Source organism: Monodelphis domestica, chromosome 5, assembly GCF_027887165.1.
Source record: "Monodelphis domestica isolate mMonDom1 chromosome 5, mMonDom1.pri, whole genome shotgun sequence".
NCBI lineage: Eukaryota > Metazoa > Chordata > Mammalia > Didelphimorphia > Didelphidae > Monodelphis > Monodelphis domestica.
The window spans coordinates 186365798-186386726 of record NC_077231.1 but is presented as its reverse complement, the minus strand read 5'-3'; the positions used below and the strand labels follow the sequence as shown (position 1 = coordinate 186386726).

General features: G+C 36.3%; 1 protein-coding gene across 1 annotated transcript in view; it reads right to left on the bottom strand.

Moving 5' to 3' along the window:
• LOC100014454 (ankyrin repeat domain-containing protein 26) overlaps window positions 1–20929 on the bottom strand; it is a 113978-nt gene that overhangs the window by 15275 nt on the left and 77774 nt on the right. The window contains exons 26-28 of the mRNA XM_056799585.1: window positions 20168–20317; window positions 15828–15898; window positions 2449–2542 (exon numbers count right to left, since the gene is read on the bottom strand). Coding sequence (XP_056655563.1) covers window positions 2449–2542; window positions 15828–15898; window positions 20168–20317 — 315 coding nt within the window. The remainder of the gene's footprint in view (window positions 1–2448; window positions 2543–15827; window positions 15899–20167; window positions 20318–20929) is intronic.

The following is a 20929-nucleotide window of genomic DNA, read 5'->3' as shown; positions in this document are numbered from 1 at the left end:
ACCCCTATTTCTACTCCTTGCTTCCAAATTTCTCCCATGAATGACGATCCCACAGCTGCCATTTTCTTATCTCTTATTTCTGTTTTATTCATCTATTTATGACTGTTGGCTTTATTTATTTAGTCTGAACTAGTTAAGTTAATTGGCATGGAGAACTCTCTGTAAAAAATTTTCATCTACCGATACAAATGGGCCCTGCTCCCATCCTGCAGTTTAGGATCTGAAACTAAGAGAGTTTTATAGAACGACTTAGGGCATGGTGAGGTTACAAGGCTTATCCAGGAACACAAAGCTATGTATGCCAGACTTGGGATTTGAACCCATGGCTTCTCCTAGTTCTGAGGCTGGTTCTCTATGCATATAACATAGAGCTCCTCTTTAGTTCCATGAAATTTGGATTACTTCCCTACCAGTCTACTAAAACTGCATTCCCAAAAGAAGTTCTGTCCTCAGACCCAAAAACCTTTTAACGTAGACCTTGACTTCTTCCCCAAATAGATTATTTCCCTTATCTGATTTGTTAATTATCCCTATAAATTATTCCTTCCCAGTGTTTCTCTTTCCTCTTATATCTCAGGGTTGCTACCCCTTAACCCAGGGTCATAAATTGAAAGAGGAAGACCTTAATTCAACCTTCTCACTTTACAGATGAGGAAACAGGCCCAGAAATATTAAGTAACCAGTATATGGTTTAATTCAAGAACCTTCTACTGCATCTTTGTGTTCTTCTTTTACTTCTACACCAAACCTTACTACAAGATGCTGCTAAGTTGATATTCATAAAACATTATTTACATGATATTATTATGCTACTTGAGCTACAACGAGATTGCAGTGGTCTAGCAAATCAAGACTAAACTCATCTGCTGACCTTTATTCCCTTTAAAAATCTAACCTCATTCTATTTTCCCAACCTTTACTTCTACTTCTTGCATTTTTGCTCATCCTGTTTTCCTGGGTTCTATTGTTCTCTGATCCTCTCACTATTGATCCCTTCCTGAAGCTCAAAGTTCTCCCTCTTCTATAAAGCTTTTCTTGGTATTTCACATCAATATCTCTTCCTTCACTATATTCTCTGGTACTTTTGTCTGTAGCACATAATGAACATGCATTTCTAGCTAGTTTCTAATTTTTGTACCACTGCCCACTTGATTAGTGCACTATCTAATGCTGATATACTGATTAGGGACATAATAGACACTTATTAAATATTTTTTAATGGCAGAATTGTGAGAGGTGACTTGATTAGAAAATGAGTAATTTGTAGTTTACTCATTTAGAGTAAACATTACATATACCATTAGAGCAAAAAGGGAACCTAGTGATAAACTGGTACAGTACCACAATTTTACATATGAGGCAACTGAGGCCTGAATATAAAAACCATTTGTCAAAAGTCATAGGGATCACAAAGGGCTGAGCCAGGACTGAAAATCTTGAACCTGTGTCTATCTTGTTCTTTTAATGTTGGGTAATAGTATAATGAGATTAGTGTTTTTAGGATTCAAAAGATGATTTTTCAAAAGAGCAGTTATATGTTTGTAATTTTAAGTAATTCACAAGCTATCCAAGGTAGTGAACTTATGAAATTATATAGTAATCTCCACCTTTTCATTTCAAATTAAATGTCAGTTAATGATGTTAAATTTCAGACTTGGGGGGGGGTTGTTCATTGGTTTTTTAATAGTTCAATTTTATGGAAAATTCTTTAAGTATAATTTGTTTCATGAATATAGAAAATAAACTCCAATGTTTAATTAGAAGTGTCTGTTCTATAAGCCTAAGAAGCCTGATAATAGTAACTTTCGAATCATCAGCAACTGAATCCAATTTACAGGTTTCCTATGAAGACTTAAATGGAAAAGATAGGAGAAGAGAAACAAATGTCAAAAGGCAAAATGTGTTTCCTGCAAATGAGTGACAAATATGAGGCCAGAGGAATCTGGTCTAATGAAACCTCATTTGTGGCTACTGAGATTTGCCCACCTGGACACATGAAAACCTGCTGTGTTTACATTTCATACAGTATTCTAATTCAAAGATACATTCAATTATAAAATTTATTTCTCAATAATCTGGTACTAATTTTGGTGAGAAGTCTAAATTATAACTACACCTATGTGAAAATTTTACCAAAAGGCTTTACAATAAGATGACTGAACCATATCCATGATCACCATTGGAATCTCCTCATATGATGCTAACATTCCTTTTGCAATTTCTTTATAAACTTTAAATTTGATACTAATTTTGTGTGGAAAAAATTGATCTCTTCCATAACAGAATGATTAACACCAAGAGCATACTGAATCAATGAATGTGGTTAGATATCAAATTACAATTACTGAAGGGGTTTTTAACAATTAAAATTTCTTACCATGTTCTACTGCTAAAACAAAGGAAAGATGTTTTTAAAATGAGAAAAACCAAATCTCAGAGCTGACTTACTGAAGTAGGATCCAACATGTTTTCCTGAATTTGTTCAATTTTGCTCATTTGTTGTTTTATTGTAGCTTCTAATCTGGCATTTTCAATTTCCAGCCTAGAAAAAGGAAATCTATTATCAACAATTTAACACTTCTAATGATTTTTTAATATTTAATTTAATTGAACAAATTCTTATTAAGGTTCATAGCCTTACTTGTGAGCTTGGTAGATGGATATAGAGATAAAAATAAAAATATCTCTCACCCTTCAAAGTGATTATATTTTACCAGAATAAAAACAACATGTATAGGTAAGCATGAGAAGTTTATGGGAAGTAAATGCAAAGTAATTTAGGAGAGAAGGAGTGAAAAAAATTGATCCAGAAAAGTTTCCTGGAAGAGGTAGTGGTATTTGTGTGAGCTGTGAGTGGAACTAGCGGTTCCAAGAGATGGAGATGAGGAGAAAGAATGTTCCTGGAAGAGCAGACAGTCTGCAAATGCCCAGAGACAGATGATAGAAAATATCTGGAATGTGGGTTACAAAAAAAAGTAGAACTGTTAGGAACTCATACTATGTTTAGTAGATATATGCATATCTTTCTACACATTATAAATCTAGACATGTGTATTTGTTATAAAACATATTATCAAACATTCATGGTCACCTATGATTTCCTTGCTGTAGGACCACACTGTCTACCTATATAAATCTGAAACTTCCAAGTCTTCCAAAGTTGCCTGTGTGATAAAGGATGAATGGTTTTAAAAAACTGAGATATGCAAACATTAGAGAGTGGTTGACAGGAGCATGTGACTAAGGGTCACATGGGAGCCTGAGGCTTGAGATCTGGGAAAGATTCTATGCCCAACAGACTTCATCTCATCAGATCCCTCCTGGAAGGACCTGAGTTTGAGGCTTGGAAAGGCTTTCTCCTGAGACCAACAGAAGGAAAGATATCTTTTGGATCTGGCTGCTGGCAGTTTTGAGATTGAAGATAGACTTAACCAACTAAAGATCCTGGCCCATTTGATTGGACTCCTGGTGTGAGAATTGGCTATTGGGGATTTTATTGCTTAGCTTAATAAGATCAATTTAGATAGTTTATAGAAATTAGATGTTAGATAACTAGTATAAGTTTCTCTTAAACCCCTATTCCTTTGCTCCCTTCCCAACCAATAAATCTTAATTATCTATATGTCCCCTCTTGTTCTTTCCTCATCCAAAATCCCAACATAACATCTGCCAGCATGGAGAGATTCCAGAACTTGCCAAGGGTCTGTGATGATTAAAATAGTGGAAGACAAACTGTGATGATAAAAGAGTGTTTGGCTGAAATTGTGACCACAGAAAATATGGTTTCAAGACAGTGTCTTGTTTTAAATCAAATAATATAAAGTGGTCGCCAGGGAAAAATTCCCAAATATGAAATATACCCAAGTCAACTGGGTTTTATAGAGATTTTAATTAATACAAATGAGGAATTAATGAGAGAGAGAGAGAGAGAGAGAGAGAGAGAGAGAGAGAGAGAGAGAGAGAGAAGAGAGAGAGAGAGAGAGGAAATAATGAGAAAAATGGCTAGGCCAGCCTTAAGAGAGAGAGATCAGTCAGTCTTCAATCCACTCACCACAAAATTTGTTCCAAGCAAAATTCTAGTGTTCAGAGAGATACCAGTTTAGCTTTGCCAGCTCCATCTCCAGAGAGAATACTTCTGAGATAGTCCCTTCTTTCAGCTTTTCATCTCCTTTTAAAGGGAATTTTCTCCTATGTCACCTCCCCTAAGTTCTCACATCTACCAATCACAGTAGACATTTTCCAAAGGACAGACCATTCTTAATTCACCCCTAAGTAGGCTTAAACTTTTGATTAAGTTCACACCTGAAAAAACCTCTGAGTAAGTTCTCACCTCTTTGCTCCTTGTAAATTCACAAGTTGCCTGACCTTTATGGGTACTTAGCCCCCTTTTGTATTAGATCTAAAAATAGGCACAGCTTAAAAACTTTTGCCTTACGTGTTTAAGTATTTTTCATTGTTCAGAAAGGAGTTTCTTCCTCTAAAGTACACTTAAGTAGGGGTGGAGTAGAGGTCTCACATTCCTGATCTAAGTCCCTTCATTGTTTAAATGGGGAATGGTCTTAACCAAAACTTATGAAGTAGGGTCTGAGAATTTTTTAAGGTTCACAGGTCACATAGCCATTTGATGCCAGAAGCAGGATTTGAACCCAGGTCTTCCTGTCTCCAAAATTTCTCTCCCTACTAAATCAGTTTACCTCTCATGATTGTTTCTGGAGATTATAAGTATAATATTACCTCTGCTAGCAGAGGCAGACAATTATCTGTTTTACAGAAAGCCTGCCTTTTGATAAGTCTTCAGACATACCTTCTTAATTTGCAATCATGCACTATACTAACCACATGTTCTGAAAAATACTAAATAATTCCCCCAAAAAAACCTTTTGAGACACACAACTGGCCAAAATTTCTTAGGGGGCCTTTTTGGTGAGAGGAGGTATTAGTGAGATATGAAAATTTTATTGGAATAGAGAACTCCTGATAAGGAAAATCCTTCTTCCAGGACACAGTGATACCTGTTCTGTAATGTATAATTTTGGAGAACTATGTGGGAAACAAAGCAACTTTCCCTGGATTGCACCGCTAAAATAAGCCATAATGCAACTTGAACCTAGGTTTTCATATTTAGAGGTAGGTCCTCTATTCATTTGATTACTGTGTAAAGGGAATTCCCTTCCTCCAAGGGTCAAGAAATTTCTGCTCATCTGAGCCAGCCCATTAGCAACCTGGAACTAGGGATTATGGGTCCAGGTCAGAGAAACTTTGATTGGTTCTTGACATGTGAGAGACAAGCACATATGAATAGGAAGTTTTGTGGAGAAAGAGAAAGATAAAATGAGGATGTAGAGGAGAGGGGGGTACTTCTCTGGAGGTCTTTGGTTAGGGGTCTTTCTGTGATTTGCCATTGGTGAGTTGGGCAGAAGACACTTGTGAGCTGGTAAGAATAGGGTGTAAGGTTAGAAAATATTTTTCTATTTCCTTCCCTCCTTATTTCTTTCTTAGACTATACTTATATTAAAATTAAATTGTTAATAGCTACTACCATCCTCGTAACTTAAGGGTTAATTATTTATAAATGGTGACCCCAACAATATTTTTTAACTAATATTACATTTGACAGGCCACAAAGGTTTTGACGATTATCCTCAATCTTCTCTAATTTTCTTCACTTTTTACTCTCCTTAAGTCACTTCATTAGTAGCTAATTCTGGAGCTTGAAGTTTTTATTCCACTCTAAATTAGTAGAGCAGTTTTTGAAATAGACAAAAAGACATATTAGCCTCATTGCAACATCCATTGCTCTTATACTGCCCATCCATCCATCCCTCCACTTTACCCACAAGTTTCTTTCCCACTGCTTCTCTTGCTGCTGCCTCCCAACCACTGCTGATTCCCCAAGGGTCTGAGAGCCATATGGAAATACCTTGTTTTTCCTGAGTGGAATAGTGAGGTATAAATCCCATTTTTTTCTTCTTAAACTGAAAATAACTATTGCTGGCTGCAGCCTAGTAAGCCAGGTGTTTTTTTATACAACAATTAGATTCCCCAGGGCTTTTACCCTCTTGACTCCTTGCCTTCAGGGGAAGAAACCCTGTCCCCAACAAGCTACTATCTTGCAGCCCAAAATCCCAGAGTATTGGAGGAAATTAGTAAATTCAGCTCAGTCTTTTTTTGTTATTAGAAGGAATTAATTATTGGGACAAATTAAGAAAGTTTAGCCTCATCTTACTCCTAGAAGTCTGCTCTTTAAGGCCTTTCCTGAACCCCAACATGTCTGTAGCTTAGGTGGGAGGTGGGGTGCTGTGGAGAGCAGCAGCAGGATCCCTAGAGCTGCCTCACTACCATGGGAGTTTGAGGCCCCCTGCTACTTTGATACTGAGAAGCATTTTGGGGCCTACAAGGGCAAATCCCAGCAGGGGACCCTGTCATCAGCCTGTGTTCTTCACCCAAGCTTTTTGCACCTCTAGACCAGTTTTTTCTCTTCTTTTTGCCATCCTAGGCCAGCTCAGTGAAGCAGCTCCCTGCTAAGCCTCTCCCCAGTAAAGTATCAGGATCTAGGCTAGGCACCCCTCAGCTGAGGCCCCAGCACTCCAGCTTGGAAAGATGTGGCCATTTGTATTTTTACCCCTAGTGGGGAGGGGAGGGAAGAAAACTTCCAAACTGCTAGGTAAACTGGGGATGTACCCAGAGGGTTTTTTACCTTCAAGAAAGTGTATTTCATTTTGTCTAAAATAGAAAGCTTTTGCTTTTTCTTGCCTTCCCTCCCAAATTTAGCTTCTGTCTAAGCCTTTTAGCTGCCCTCCATTCTAAAGCTAGTTAAGTATGGCATATCTGAGAATGGTGTGGAAAAGCATGGCCTATACACTCTGAAAGAACAGTTTCCTACCTATCTGAAACAGCTCCTATTCCCAGAGTACTTTACTGGGTTCAAACAGCTCACAGTTTCAGAATGACTTTGTTTAGTACTGTTCATGGGTGTGCTTATACTAACAGAATACCTTTCAGTTTATCTATTTCTCCTCAAGAAAAAGTAACAGAAAGTTAGCTTAATTCATCTCCAGATTCAGATGGAAAATCTTGAGAAAAGATTGAGTAATCTCAAGATTCAGAAGGGAGATTCATCTCCCTAAACCCCATTACCATCTAAGCCTACTCAACTCTGCCTCACCCAGACCACCTTTGCTCCTGCCATAGCCACATTCTCTCTTACCTTGCTCATCTTTTCCCTGCCCATGGGCCCAAATCCACCCTTTCCTCCCTCTTGCTTGACTTCTCCCCCTATCCTCACTCCTTCTTCTCTCCATCTTCCTTCACCACTTCCACCCCTACTCAATCTTCCTTCACCATGCCTCTTCTTCTTCCCCTGACTGGCCCATCCCTCCATCCCAGCCCCCTACCCACAACCCTGCCTCCAACTCATATTTTCCCTGCCCTCAACCCCTATCCCTATCCTTTTGCCCTACCTACTGACCCTCTGACCAACCCCTCCCTCTCAGTTTATCTATGACTCCCCTTCCCCTCACCTACTTCATTGCAACCCAAGCCACTATCCAAGCAGAAGAAATAAAAAAGAATTAAGCTAAAGTTCTATTCCTCTTAAGGGAAGTACCTACTTACAATTAAAGTGGAGATTAGTGACCATTAGACAACATACACCTTTCACTTTACAAGATATTTAAGGATTCAAGGAAAATAAGCCTTCCTCTGAAGATAATCCCATTGTGATTATAAAAAAGCTAGGAAGTATTTACCACACTTATGATCCCATGTGAATTGATGTGGAAAATTTTCTCCTTATAAAAAAGCTAGGAAGTATTTACCACACTTATGATCCCATGTGAATTGATGTGGAAAATTTTCTCCAAGGCTTTTTAATGGATAGAGAAAAAAATAAAATTGTCCCTCCTATTAATCAGGCCCAGGGATGGAGAGCAATTCATTGACTATGGGAAGACCCAAAGCAGAACTTGAATAAAAAGGAAGACTACTTAAAACTATGCTAGTCTAAAGAGGCATTATTGAAAGCAACGAGAGATTGTTCTGATAGGTCTGGTACATGGACAAAATTCAAAAATCTTCAGCAGAAAAATGATAAAAATCCCTCCCAGTTTATGGATAAACTTATTGAACTGGGATGTAGATATATAGACCTGGATCTTTCCAGAGAAAGGGATGTTAGAAAAATAAGAAGACAGTTTGTAAATAACTGTTGTAAAGTGGTTAAAGACTATTTTGAGACTAACTGACCAAACTGAGCTACTATGGATCTCAAGGAATTAAGAATAATATCATTTTATGCCTTTAATACCCATAAAAGGAAAGGTGAAGAGAATAGTTACTTAGTGAAAACATTAATGATGGAAATAAAAGCTTTAACTGAAAAAATTAAAAAAGAAAAAGAAAATCAGAGTGACCAAAGCCCCTTTGCAGTAATTCACAAATCAACCATTAATGTGTTACATCTATGGAAAAAGGAGTCACATAATGATGAACTACAGGAAGTGGAATCAGGCAAAAAGAAATGACAACTTTGGAAATAATTATAATTATAGAAATAACAGTTCAAATGAGGCAAATGATGATGTACCAAAATACCCAAAATGAGGCTTGTCACACTATACTTCAGGGTGAAAATACACCTCAGTGTAGGGGACCCCAGAGATATTGCCAAGAATCTTTATGAAGGTGTGAGGAGGGGGAGTAAGGGCTCTGGAATCAGAGAGTGAAACCTTTGATTTCCCAGACCTTGATGTTTTAACACTAATTATAATGAACCTTATGTAATCCTGAAGGTTGGGATTATGTATTATGATTGCCTTTTGGACACTGGAAATTCTAGAATAGTTTTGGTGACTAAACCAGATGCCAAATGAAATTTTATTGGCTCTTTAAATGTAGTAGGTGTATCAGGAGCACCTCTAAAGGTCCCAAAGATTTCCCTTTGAATGGTGCCTGTAAGATCCCTCGCAGTAGAACATTCTTTACTTTTAATGCCTGGTTCCCCAATAAATTTGTTAGGGAGAGTTATTTTATGCAAACTTAGAGCCACAATAACATACTCTCAAGATGACTTTTTGACTCTGGAATTGCCTGAAGAATCCTTAAATTTGCTTCCTGTATTTATTTTAGAGAGTTAGGAGGAGGAGAAACCTCCCATCTTTGAAATCCCAGCTGATATATCTGAGTATCTCTGAGCCATATCTTCTTCCAGTGTGGGCCTATTCAAATCAGCTGCTCCTGTCCAAATTAAAACAAAAGGTGGTCCACCTCTTTCTATTCCTCAGTATACCCTATCAAAAGAGGTAATTGAGGGAATTACCCCAGTGACTCATTAATTGAGCAATGAATAATAATTCCATGGAAGTCTAAATATAATACATATATTTTACCTGTAAAAAAGTCAAAATTAGGCACAGATAGAATATCTGTATATTTATTTGTACAGGGTTTAAGGGCTGTAAATAATCATGTCATAAAAAGGCATCCTGTGGTTTCCAACCCAGTCACAATTATCTCCTCTATTCCCAGCACAGCCACATATTTTACATAAATCTATGCTCAACATTCTTCTCAATCCCTATTCATGAAAATTCCAGGAATATATTTGCCTTCACATGGAAAAGTCCACAGTGGTCCTGGCAAATGGCTACATGGTCATGGACAGCCCTACCTTGTTCTCACAAATTTTCAAACAGGATTTAGTTTTTAGGAGAGCTGTTTGATACAATTTGTAGATGATTTTCTCTTGGCCTCACCAAATGCCACAATACGCCAGGAAGATAGCAAACATCTTTTAGAGCTACATAAGAAAGGCCACAAGGTCTTAAACACAAAGATTGAATGGTATCTCCCCAAAGTAGAATATATAGGGTTTATTTTAACTGCTTGTGTTGACTCCATTTCCCCTAAGTGCATTGAAGATATTCAGAAATTGGGTACCCCCCTTCAGTAAGAAAGAGTTGAGGGCAATTTTAGGAGCAACAGGATTTTGTAGACAGTGGATTCCTTGCTATGGGGAAATTACTAAACCCTTTATAACTCTGACAAAAATTCAGTCTTTGAACCTCTTAGATTAGAAGCAGAACAACTGTCTGCTCTTTCAAAGTTAAAACAAACTACCCTGTCTGCTCTTGCTCTAGGCATTCCATATTATAAAAAGTCATTTACTTTGTATGTACATGAACAGAGAGGGGTAGCTTCAGGTGTTTTAACTCAAAATTTAGGACCTATTCAGTGTTAACCCAGCTGGACCCAGTAGTTTCAGGAGCCCCACCATGTCTTAGAGGCATAGCTGCCACAGCTTTGTTAGTAACTAAGTACGTAACTAAGATTTAGAATCGGGGTGCCAATTAACCATAATGTGCCCACATGAAGTTGAAGCATTATTGCTAAGTCATAGAACACAGGCATTTTCTGATCAAAGACTTGCTGGGTATGAGGTATCCTCATTATGTAATGAAAATATTACCTTAAAACACTGTGCTGTTTTACTGCATCCTTGCTTCTGGATTTACCAGTTTCAGGAGAACCGTTGTACAGTTGTGAATCTTTAGTGTCCATGGCTGAAAAGCTTTGAGGTAATCTCCTGGACATGCCTTTAGACAACTCAGACTTAGTCTTATTTACTGATTGTTCCTTTTTTCATGAGGGATGGCATACATTACACTGGAGCTGCTGTAGTCACAGAATTTGCTACTGTGTGGTCAGCTTCACTGCCTTCAAATATAAGTGCTCAAGGTGCAGAACTGATAGATCTAAAACATGCCTATATAATTGCCAAAAATCAGAAGGCAACAACTTACACAGACTCTAGATAGATATTTGGAATATGTCATGGAGTGGGTATGCTATGGCTCCAAAGGGGGTTTTTAACCTCAGCTGGAAAATATATCACAAATGCAGAAATCATTACTGAAGTGCTTTCTGTTCTCCAGCTCCCTGAAGCACTAGATATAGTTCATTTCTCTGCCCATAAAGGTGGAACTGACACTGTTTCTAGAGGCAGATACTGCAGCAAAGCTTGCTGCCTCTGAAGGACGTGAATTAATTTTAACTTTAGCAATTAGTAGCAACTCAAATTTATCCTTTTCATATAATAAACAGGAAGTGGAAAATGGAAAGAAAAGTTTAAAGCAACACAGATCAATGGAGTATGGGTATTATCTGAAGGAAAACCCCTACTTGCTAATAGTTTTTATCACCAAATATGCTTATCTGTTCACAAATTTGGTCACTTTGGCACTCAGGACATTGTAGACTCTGTTAAAAGAGTATGTATAGCCCCTGGTATAATTACCATAGCCTCTAAAGTGTGTGTAGACTGCTCCACCTGTCAAGCCTATAACCAACATGCCTTTTGTGGCAAAGTTTTGGTGAATGTCCTCTGGCTTACACACCTTTTGAGCATTTACAAATTAACTTTATCATAATGCCAAAGGCTGGACATTATAAATTTTGTTTAGTCATAGTGGATCAGCTAACCAGATGGCTGGAAGCATTTACTACTACCCAGGGGACAGCAGCTTTTGGTGCCAAGGTGCTCTTAAAAGAGGTTATTCCTTGCTTTGGCCTGTCAGCATGAATTGATTCAGACAGGGGAACTCATTTTACTGATTAGGCTTTGTCTTAGATTTATCCTTGTTTGGTAATCTCTTCCAAATTCCATATTCAATATCATCCCCAGAGCTCAGGCCAAGTTGAGAGAATGAATAGAGATATTAAGACTATGAATGGAAAATAGTGATTGAAATTCACTTAAAATGACCTGAAGTTCTCCCTCTAGCTCTCTTTTATCTTCGAATGAGGCCCAGAGGAAATCTACACATATCACCATTTGAGATGCTTTTTGGAACCCCCCCTATACAGATTAAGCCTTTTTCTCCTGCATACACATGATTATGGGGGGGGGGCACTTTCATTGCTTAATATATACAGGATTTATAGGTCAAATTGCAAGTACTCCATGAATCTGGAGCTGCTGTACAAGCAAGACCTATAGACTTCTGAAATCCATAAACTACACCCAGGAGACAAGGTGTACATAAAGAATTTCAAACACATTGGAGGAACTCAGGACCAGAGATAATACCATCATAAAAATCCATAGACAAGTTGCACACAGTTTTGGCTGACACGTTGTCATGGAATGTGAACTGTGCATTATTGATTTTTAAAAATGTTATTGTTTTTTATTTTATTTTCAATAGGATATTTGAATTTTCTTTCTTCTCTTATTTTTGTACTTAAAGTACATGTAACTAGTATTAAGGTTTTTTTTTTTTATGTTGAAGAATAAATTTAAAATATCCACTAGCCCTAATATCAATGCATACCCAAAAGCTTTAGACTATAAAATCTGCCATTAATTGTTAAATATCATGTGACTATTGCTAATAATTGTGTCTTATTTCAGAATATGGGATCCCAAAAGAGCTACTGTACAGTGCTGAGAAGCACAAGGTCAAGGAGACCAACCAATCCTGGTGGGACTAATGAGATTCTGTGCCAAGGCAGAGGATTTGTTTTGAGGTTTGAGGAAGCAGCTGTTTGATAAAGTCAGACACAGGATTTCCCCATGCTAGATTACCAACAAGTACCTCAGTTTGGCTGCCATTTTGGTCCCCCTATTCAGGGGAATAATACTTCCCTTTTATTTCAAAATCTAGCCCCTTTTCTCTCTTTATAGTATAGCAGTTTTCTGTAGTCCTGGCTACCAATGGGTAAGTGCTATATATTGTTATAATTGTCCTACAGGCTTGTGGAACATAAATCACTTTACTTGGGCCCTGATTCAAGGACCTGTTATGGGATTATTCTTGCTAACTCAGAATTTTTATATACAATTTGATTTTTATTTTTCCCCCAAATTTAATTTTTTCTCTTTTTTATGCTTTTGAATTTTCTTTTGACAATTCATTTTTAAAAACCATAACTCAACCATGTATCCTGAGTTGATCCAGGTGTTGGTCAACACCCTTCTCAGGGGATATTGTATAATTTTCATAAAATTCAAGATTTAAACATTTTTTAGAGAAATTTCAGTAAAAGAATCTTGCTAACTTCCCAAATCAAGAAAATGAACTTTTGGAAGAAGGTGCCATAAAAAACCTGCAGAAACCACACACTGTATCAGAAGATCCAGAATGAACTTTGGGATGTAACAAATTGAACTGAAGGGGGTTGAACACATTTATTCTGAATGTAAGCTCTTATGCCAAAGGGGATTGTCCCCTAATTGGCTTTTTGTCAATGCACCTGCCAATCATTGGTTTTGCTCTCTCCCCCTTTTATTTCCTTCTTATTCCCAAATTATTATAATTTCTTCTTAGAAAGTGAAGTATTGTATACACTGTAATATTTATTGACAAAGATGGGGAGGATATGAAAAATCAGGGGATAAAGGGAGGTTTGTAGTAGGGTATAGAGGAGTTTAAGGGGAAAGAGGGAATATTGCTCGGTGAGGCAAAGGAGAGAGATGCCCCCTGCTGAGAGGAAGCAGCAGGGGTCCGATAAGGACCACTTGTCTTGAATGACTGAACTGATGTTCAGCTCCCTCTATGCCCCAGAAAAGATACTCCTCTTATCTGACTGTGAATTCAAATAGTATAAAGTTTAATAACCTGTTGGGATTGGAGTTTTTTCCTCAGCTACAGAGCTGAGGCCAGGCCTCATAGGCTGGTGGCGGGTTTCTCCCACTCCTGTCTATTCTATATCAGTCCTCGTTTTGTCTAATTCAGAATCTTAGCAGTAGACAGAAAGCAAACAAGAACAGTTCTAACCTTCAGAAGGCTGTGTCTTCGGGCTGAACAAAGTAGAGGCACTCCACTCCAGACTGGGCTGAATCAGCTCCTCCCTTCTCCAACACCAGGAAGGAAGTAAAACCCAGCAGGAAGGAAGTGCTAGTCACAAGACCCAAATGCCACTCCCAGTTGCCCCTTCCCCCACCAACTGTCAGTCTTGTTTCCTTTCCACAACACATCTAACAAGAGAATCTTTAGAGATAAAAGCTGGTTATGTGAAATGATACATTAGGAAGACAAGGCATGTAAATCTGAGAGATTTCAACATGCTTATCTCTCAAAGAATCACAGGGGGATTGTATAAAGGACACCTCTTCCTCAGGGTTGAGTCCTTTCTGCTTGTCTGAGCCAACCCATTAGTGACCCAGAACTAGGGGTTATGGGTCCAGGTCAGAGAGACTTTGATTGGTTCCTGAGATGTGAGAGACCAGCACATAGGGAAGAGAAGTAGCGTGGAGAAAGAGAATGATAAAATGAGGCTGTAGAGGAGAGGGGGGTACTTCTCTGGAGGTCTTTGGTTAGGGGTCTTTTTGCAATTTGTCATTGGTGGCTTGGGCAGAAGACACTCTTGTGAGCTGGTAAGATTAGGGTGGAAGTCTAAGAAATAATATGTTTTCTATTTCTTTCCCTCCTTATTTCTTACTTAGACTACATTTATATTAAAACTAAATTGTTAAAAGCTACTATCATCCTCGTGACTTTAGGGTTAATTATTTATAAACAGTGACCACAACAATATTTTTAAATTAATACTACATTTGGCATAATATTAATTTTCAATATTAAAGTTACACTGCTTCTGCCCTAAATCTTAAGGTTAGGAAAACAGAATATTTTACAGGGCTTGTCAATTCAAATTCTGCTGATAATTTCCATTATAGTCAAAGAGCAGCACTTGAATATATCGAAAACATAAAAATTAACACTTCTTTGGGCATATATTCCAATTTATTCCCTAAACTTCATTCCTGGAATTTACAAGACTTGAGCATCCCTCCTTGGCCACCGTCAGAATCAGAATGTTAAATTCTCCTTGAGGACAAGAGATGCTGTCCTTTGGATTGGGTTTAGCACATAGTTAAGTACTTAATAAATATTTTTTCATTCAATCATACATTAAAATTAGGCCACTGTAAGGTGGACTTCTCCCTCTCACCCACTGAAGTAAAATTTTTAGTTAACACACTGAGCTTTGTTATATTCAGATTGCATTATAGTCAAATTACATTTTTTATTTATTGATTCTACAACTCAGAGCACTATATTTGTTATAAGGAAAAGTTAAGTTAAGGAGGAAAGTGTGTGTTTGCAGAGGGCAGAGGCATGGGAAAGCAGAGTAAGGAATTCTGGAATTCTGAAAAGGGAAGTTAAGCAATTGCTAAGGGGCAGTTGGGCTTTGTGCTGGCTCTATCCTTCTGGTTTACCTGGAGGAGACTGGCTGCCTTCCATTTCTGGCTGTTTTCTATCTGGTCTTCTCCATCCTACCTGCTTTCCTACTGGCTGGATTCATATCTACAGAGCTTCCTGGTGTGATCCTGAACTGTCTCTGGGCATCTGTCTGTAAGATTTGGTCTGAGATCCCTATGCATCTTCCTGGGCCCTGTTCTGCCTAACCGCCAAATCCATTACCTCTAATATTACCAAAAGGGGGGTTGGTTTTGGTTAGTGAAGGTCTATTTATATTAGGGTCTGGGTCTTTAGACAGCTAGATAGTTCAGTGTAGTTTGAATGCAAGAAGACTCCTGGTTACAGGACATTAAGATATGGAGGGGTTTTAAGTAGTTTGTATTAGATTAGATTATTCCAAATCCCCTTTTCACCTTCACTTGATTTATAAATCCATCATCTATTTTCTTGATATAACCTGGACTGTGTTTGTTACTTCAATACAGGCTTTGCCTGGACTGGGCCTGTCATCCACAGCTGGCCTTCCCAAAGTTATTCTTCTGATACTGGCCTACATTTAAACATTTAATAACATTCCCCAAACCACCCTACTATTACATATTTTTAAAATGCTTTAACTCTTACTTTTGTATACAATCTTTTAACTCATTTTTAGACAGCTTTGCCTGCATGTGCTCTTCTTCAGATTCTTGCTGCTATAAAAATTCCAAACAAAATGTTTTAAATTAATAAATTTAGTCACTTTAACAATAAAATTACTGTCTTGTACTTAATTTTGAATTAAGGAAGACTGTAGTTAAATACCAAAACTTATTAACCAAAATTTTATTAGTCCATCAAGTATTAACCCAATTGTATAAACAAAATTTATATATTTTTGTATTCCAAACATCATTATATTCATTGACATTCACTTCAAATGGGCACATGCACAATACATTAAGTATGTGAAAGATTTATGACTTCAATAGCCCAGGAAATTCCATCAATGTAGAATACAGCCATCTTTAACTTTATAAGTCCTAGGGAGTGCCTAAGGCAAATATCCTTAAGGAGCTTTTCTGGCATGTTATAGAGTACAAATCTTAGAGGGTAAATTGAATTGAATTGTCCTAACTCCAAACCAATACCCTATACCAAAGCTATCACATGTAAAATGATCATGATTATGTTTGATGATTAGGAAACTACACAACAGAATTTTTGTTCTAGAAAACACACATATGTTTGAAAGAAAAATGGACTTTGGAAACGTCACCTTCAAATGTAGGTTTTTGATCATTTTTACTTATATCATTATCTAAAATACAACATTGTTAAACTTGGTTATTTGCCAGTTGTTCTTAGGTACAAGCTCAGGAAATCTGCACAGCATTTTTTCACATTGGGAAGTGTAAAAATGGAGATTTGAACCCCAGACTTCAATCCCCAGGAGTCCTTGCTAGTTCCCATATTGCCCTATAATCTCCCTGAGTCCTCACCTGAGTGTGAGAACACAATGGCTATTTAAACTGACTGTACCACCTTTTCTCTCTCTCTCTCTCTCTCTCTCTGCTTCTGAGCACATGAGGCTCTCTACCAAGCAGGCAAAATGTAGGTTGCATGTGCTTTCTTATTTGGTATTTTCTTTATTTCTCAATCATTAATAAACCTGATAAAACTATAATACTTTTAGCAGAGAAACTAAATTTTAATCTTAACAGAAGAAAATGATTAGCTTAGGTACCATCTACTCTAATTATCAACTACAATACCCTTACCGGTTTAAAAATGCTTATATTGCTAACATTTATACCACAGTTGGTATTGTTTATATGCTACCTTGTATTATATCTGAACATCTTCTATTTTGTACCAACTCCCCAGTAAGACACCAATTTTTTAAAGAACAGATCCCATCACAAAAGCACATAAAAAAATTTGGTGGATTAAATGTGGGATAAGGAAAAAAAAAGAGGAATTTCACCTAATTCTTATATAGTAAAAGTGTTGTTATCTGCATGATCAGAAAAAGAAGAGAGGGGAAAAATGGTACCAGTTTGTCCAAATGAACTGAGTTAATTCATATTGCCAAATATGGATTCTAATTTACTCCTTCCTTGATATGTCTTCTTAGCTTCTAGATTACAGTATGAAACTGAAAGCTTTTGAAGGTTAATGTTATCATCAATGTAGGCCAATAATAATGGGAAGGAACTAAAGAGAATGGGGGATAAGGAAGTTACTTGTGAAACAGAACTTATTTCATTCCAATACTAATTCCCCAAACCTAGAAATAGTCTCAAATATACAATGATGAAAGAAAATTTTTCATCAAACTAAGGATTGAATGAATAATAAACCGTTTCTTATGGAAAATAATTATACTAAAGCAATAAAGAGAATTGTTTTGCAACATTGAGAGGTGCTTATCATGATGGTCAAAGACTGATTATTTATATATAACTAACAATATTGGCCTTTGGGTTTCTGGAGCAAAGCTTTTTATAAGCATTTATTAAGTGCAAACTATGTTCAAGGCACTGTAATAAGTGCTATACAAATATTATTTCATTTGATACTCACAACAATCCTAGGTGACAGGTGCTATTATTATCCCCATTTACATTGAAGAAACTGAGCCAGACAGACATTAAAGTGAATTGTCCAGGATCACACAGATAGGTTCTGAGGACACATTTCAACTCATGTCTTTCTAACTTCAGGCCTAAAGCTCTATCCATATTGCTACTAAGCTTTCATCATCAAAAATTCAATGTTTGGTCCTTTTGCTTAGACTTCCATTACTTTACCATGGATGATAATTACTAGGTTGAAAATGTGTTTTAAAAGATATTAGAAATTTTCTTTTCTACAGCTTTGGGCTGGTAAAATGATGGACACAATATCTTGAATTGCTTAAAAATGTAGGAAAGTAATATAGATGAGAGGAATGTATTTGATAGTAATAAAGGGATCATTTTATGATAATATGACTATGAAACTGTATTCTATGGGGTATAATCTCCCCTTCATTATGTTAAAATATTTTAAAATAATTTTATATTCTATTTTTATTTTGCCATGGGAAGATTCTGAGAAATTGAAAATTCATAAAAATTTCTCTAGAAAGGAATTCAAAGATATTTCATTCAAAAAATTACCCCCAAAGAAAATGATATAAAAGAACCTAAAAGGATTTTTAGCAAAGTCAGCCAATAAACATTTAATTAGCATCTACTAAGATTACTACCACTTACTACTACTACAAAACTATTACTACCACTACCACTTCTGCTACTGCTGCTGCTATCACTACTGTAAAAGAGAATTCTTAATCCCTTGCTCTAATTTAACTGGCGAAAGAGCTGGCTGGCACAGTGGACAGAGAGCCAGGCCCAAAGAGAAGAGTTCTGTTATCATGGAGACCAGCCCACAGTTAAAGGAAATAGAAATTGCTCTCAGAGAAGAAGTGATGTAAGAATGACAGTTAGGCAGTGAGAGATAAAGGCAAGCACAAAGGGTGAGAAGGGCCCTTGGGCTCTAAGGTTTCCTGAGGGCAGGGTGCTGCTGGCAGTCTCTGGTCACTGCTGGATGCTCTAGAATATGATTGAAGAAGAGTGTGTGGGTTCGTAGCTGTCCATTGTTTAGTAAGTTAGTTAGGATATATGTGTGTGTGTATGTATATACATATATATCTTAAAAAAAAAATATATATATATATATAGTGTAGGTTCAGCCTGGTTAACTAGGCTGAAGAGTTATTAGTGAGACTCTCCCAAATATAGTTTTTAGGTAGTTTATAGGTTGATATAAGAAGATTTAGGTAGTTTTTAGGTAGTACTGGGGTAGATAGTTACATTTCTCTCTTTCCTATCTTTCCATCTTTACTATTTTTTCTCAATTAAAACAAAAATTTGTCAAATGTCTCTATCTTTGTCAAGTTTCTAATTTTAATCCCTACACTATTACTACAATTACAGTATTTACTCTTCTACTATCAACATGCTATGAAAGGGAATTTGTAGAGGATAAACTAGTATAAATAAACTCTTTCCTCACAAATTACTAGCTAGTTGGGGAAATAACCCTGATATAGAAAACTATAGTCTAATGATGCCATAATGTAATACATATTAAATACAAAATTATATGTTTATCAGATGTAAAGTTCTACAGCAATTCAGAAGATTGTGAAAGCAATAGGAAAAGTCAAAGGAAAACTTAAGACAAAGAATCATACTTTTTGCAATGAAAAAGTATTTAGAGGTGAAGATAGTGTTTGAGAAGCAGAGCTGCAGATTGGATAGATTTTGGATAGGTTGCAGATGGGAAAGTATAAATTTGAGGAATAACCTAAGAAAGAGTATAAAGATGAAAATCAACATGATGATATTACTTTGAATAAATTAGAGGATAACATCAAGATCTTTATTCATCTAATTGTTTTAATTCTTAATATGCACAATTTATATTCTTTTAAATTAAACCTCTTGGTATATGTATATCTTTAAAAACTAGGGCTACTACTGGCTCTATTCTATCAATTAACAATTTAACTTTTTAATCATGAAATTAAACTAGTTGAAAAGTGAATTTAATTTCTTTTCTTTAACGAGTAATTTGGATAAAGGTAGACAAATATATTTTACTTCATAGGGTTGTTTGGGGGGATTAAAAGAGATAATGTAAGCAAAGTGCTTTTTAACCATAACATATGATATGCTTCATCTAATTATTATTGTTTCTTGGAAAAACAACTCATTCTTTATGGGAGAATAGAGAAAAAAACTGTCAACCACCTAAACTGTAACCATAACTATCTCTTTTTAGGAGTACAAATGGTGGACAGGTTATATTCCTTGTTCTAAGTCAGTTTAAATGAAAGGGACACTGTTCTGGAAATATGTAATACTGAAACAAAGGAAATACATTAAAAACTATTAATCAATGAAAAATTAATTACTGATCTTTTGTATACATACTTCACTTTTGAGTTCATCTAGTTCCTCCTGTATTTGGTTTTTATCTTCCAAATCATTTTGATAATGAAGCATAATCTCTAGTAAATCTTCTAGTCTAGGTTGTTTTTTCAGGGTATCAGCAAGTTCTTTTTGAAGTTGTCTTATTGTATCCTGACAAAAATATGTCCATATTACTTCTATTACTTATTTCACAAATATTAAATACATAAAATATTTATGCCTTCACAATTAATTGATGTAAATGTTAATTTCATGAATATATTCAAAGTATGAAAACTAGCAAAAGGCTTATTTAATCCAACCATCTCATTTTGCAGATGAGGAAACTAAGCCCCAAAGACAATAAATGAGTTACTCAAGGTCATAAAGGTAGTAATTATTAGAGAAAAAGATTTGAACTCAGATCCCCAAAACTTCAAAACTCTTTTGATGTTATTATTCACTCCTCTATTCAACATGGACCAAATGCTATCTTCCTACTTGTTCAGTATTCTGCTCATAAAGCAATGCATTCCGTCTGATTTCCCCATTCCATCTTTTTGAAAATAATACCATACGTTCCTCAAAGCCACAAAGACAATAATAAAACTTTAACATACAGCTCACATAGGAGGTAGAGGAGGGAAGAGTACCTATTTTCCTATATTTGATAAAAAAAAACAATAGAAGGCTTTTCCTTTCTGTTTATCCAAACATTTAATTACTTTACTTCTTTACATCTAACCATACAAGAATGAGGACATGTATGAAGAAAAATATTTG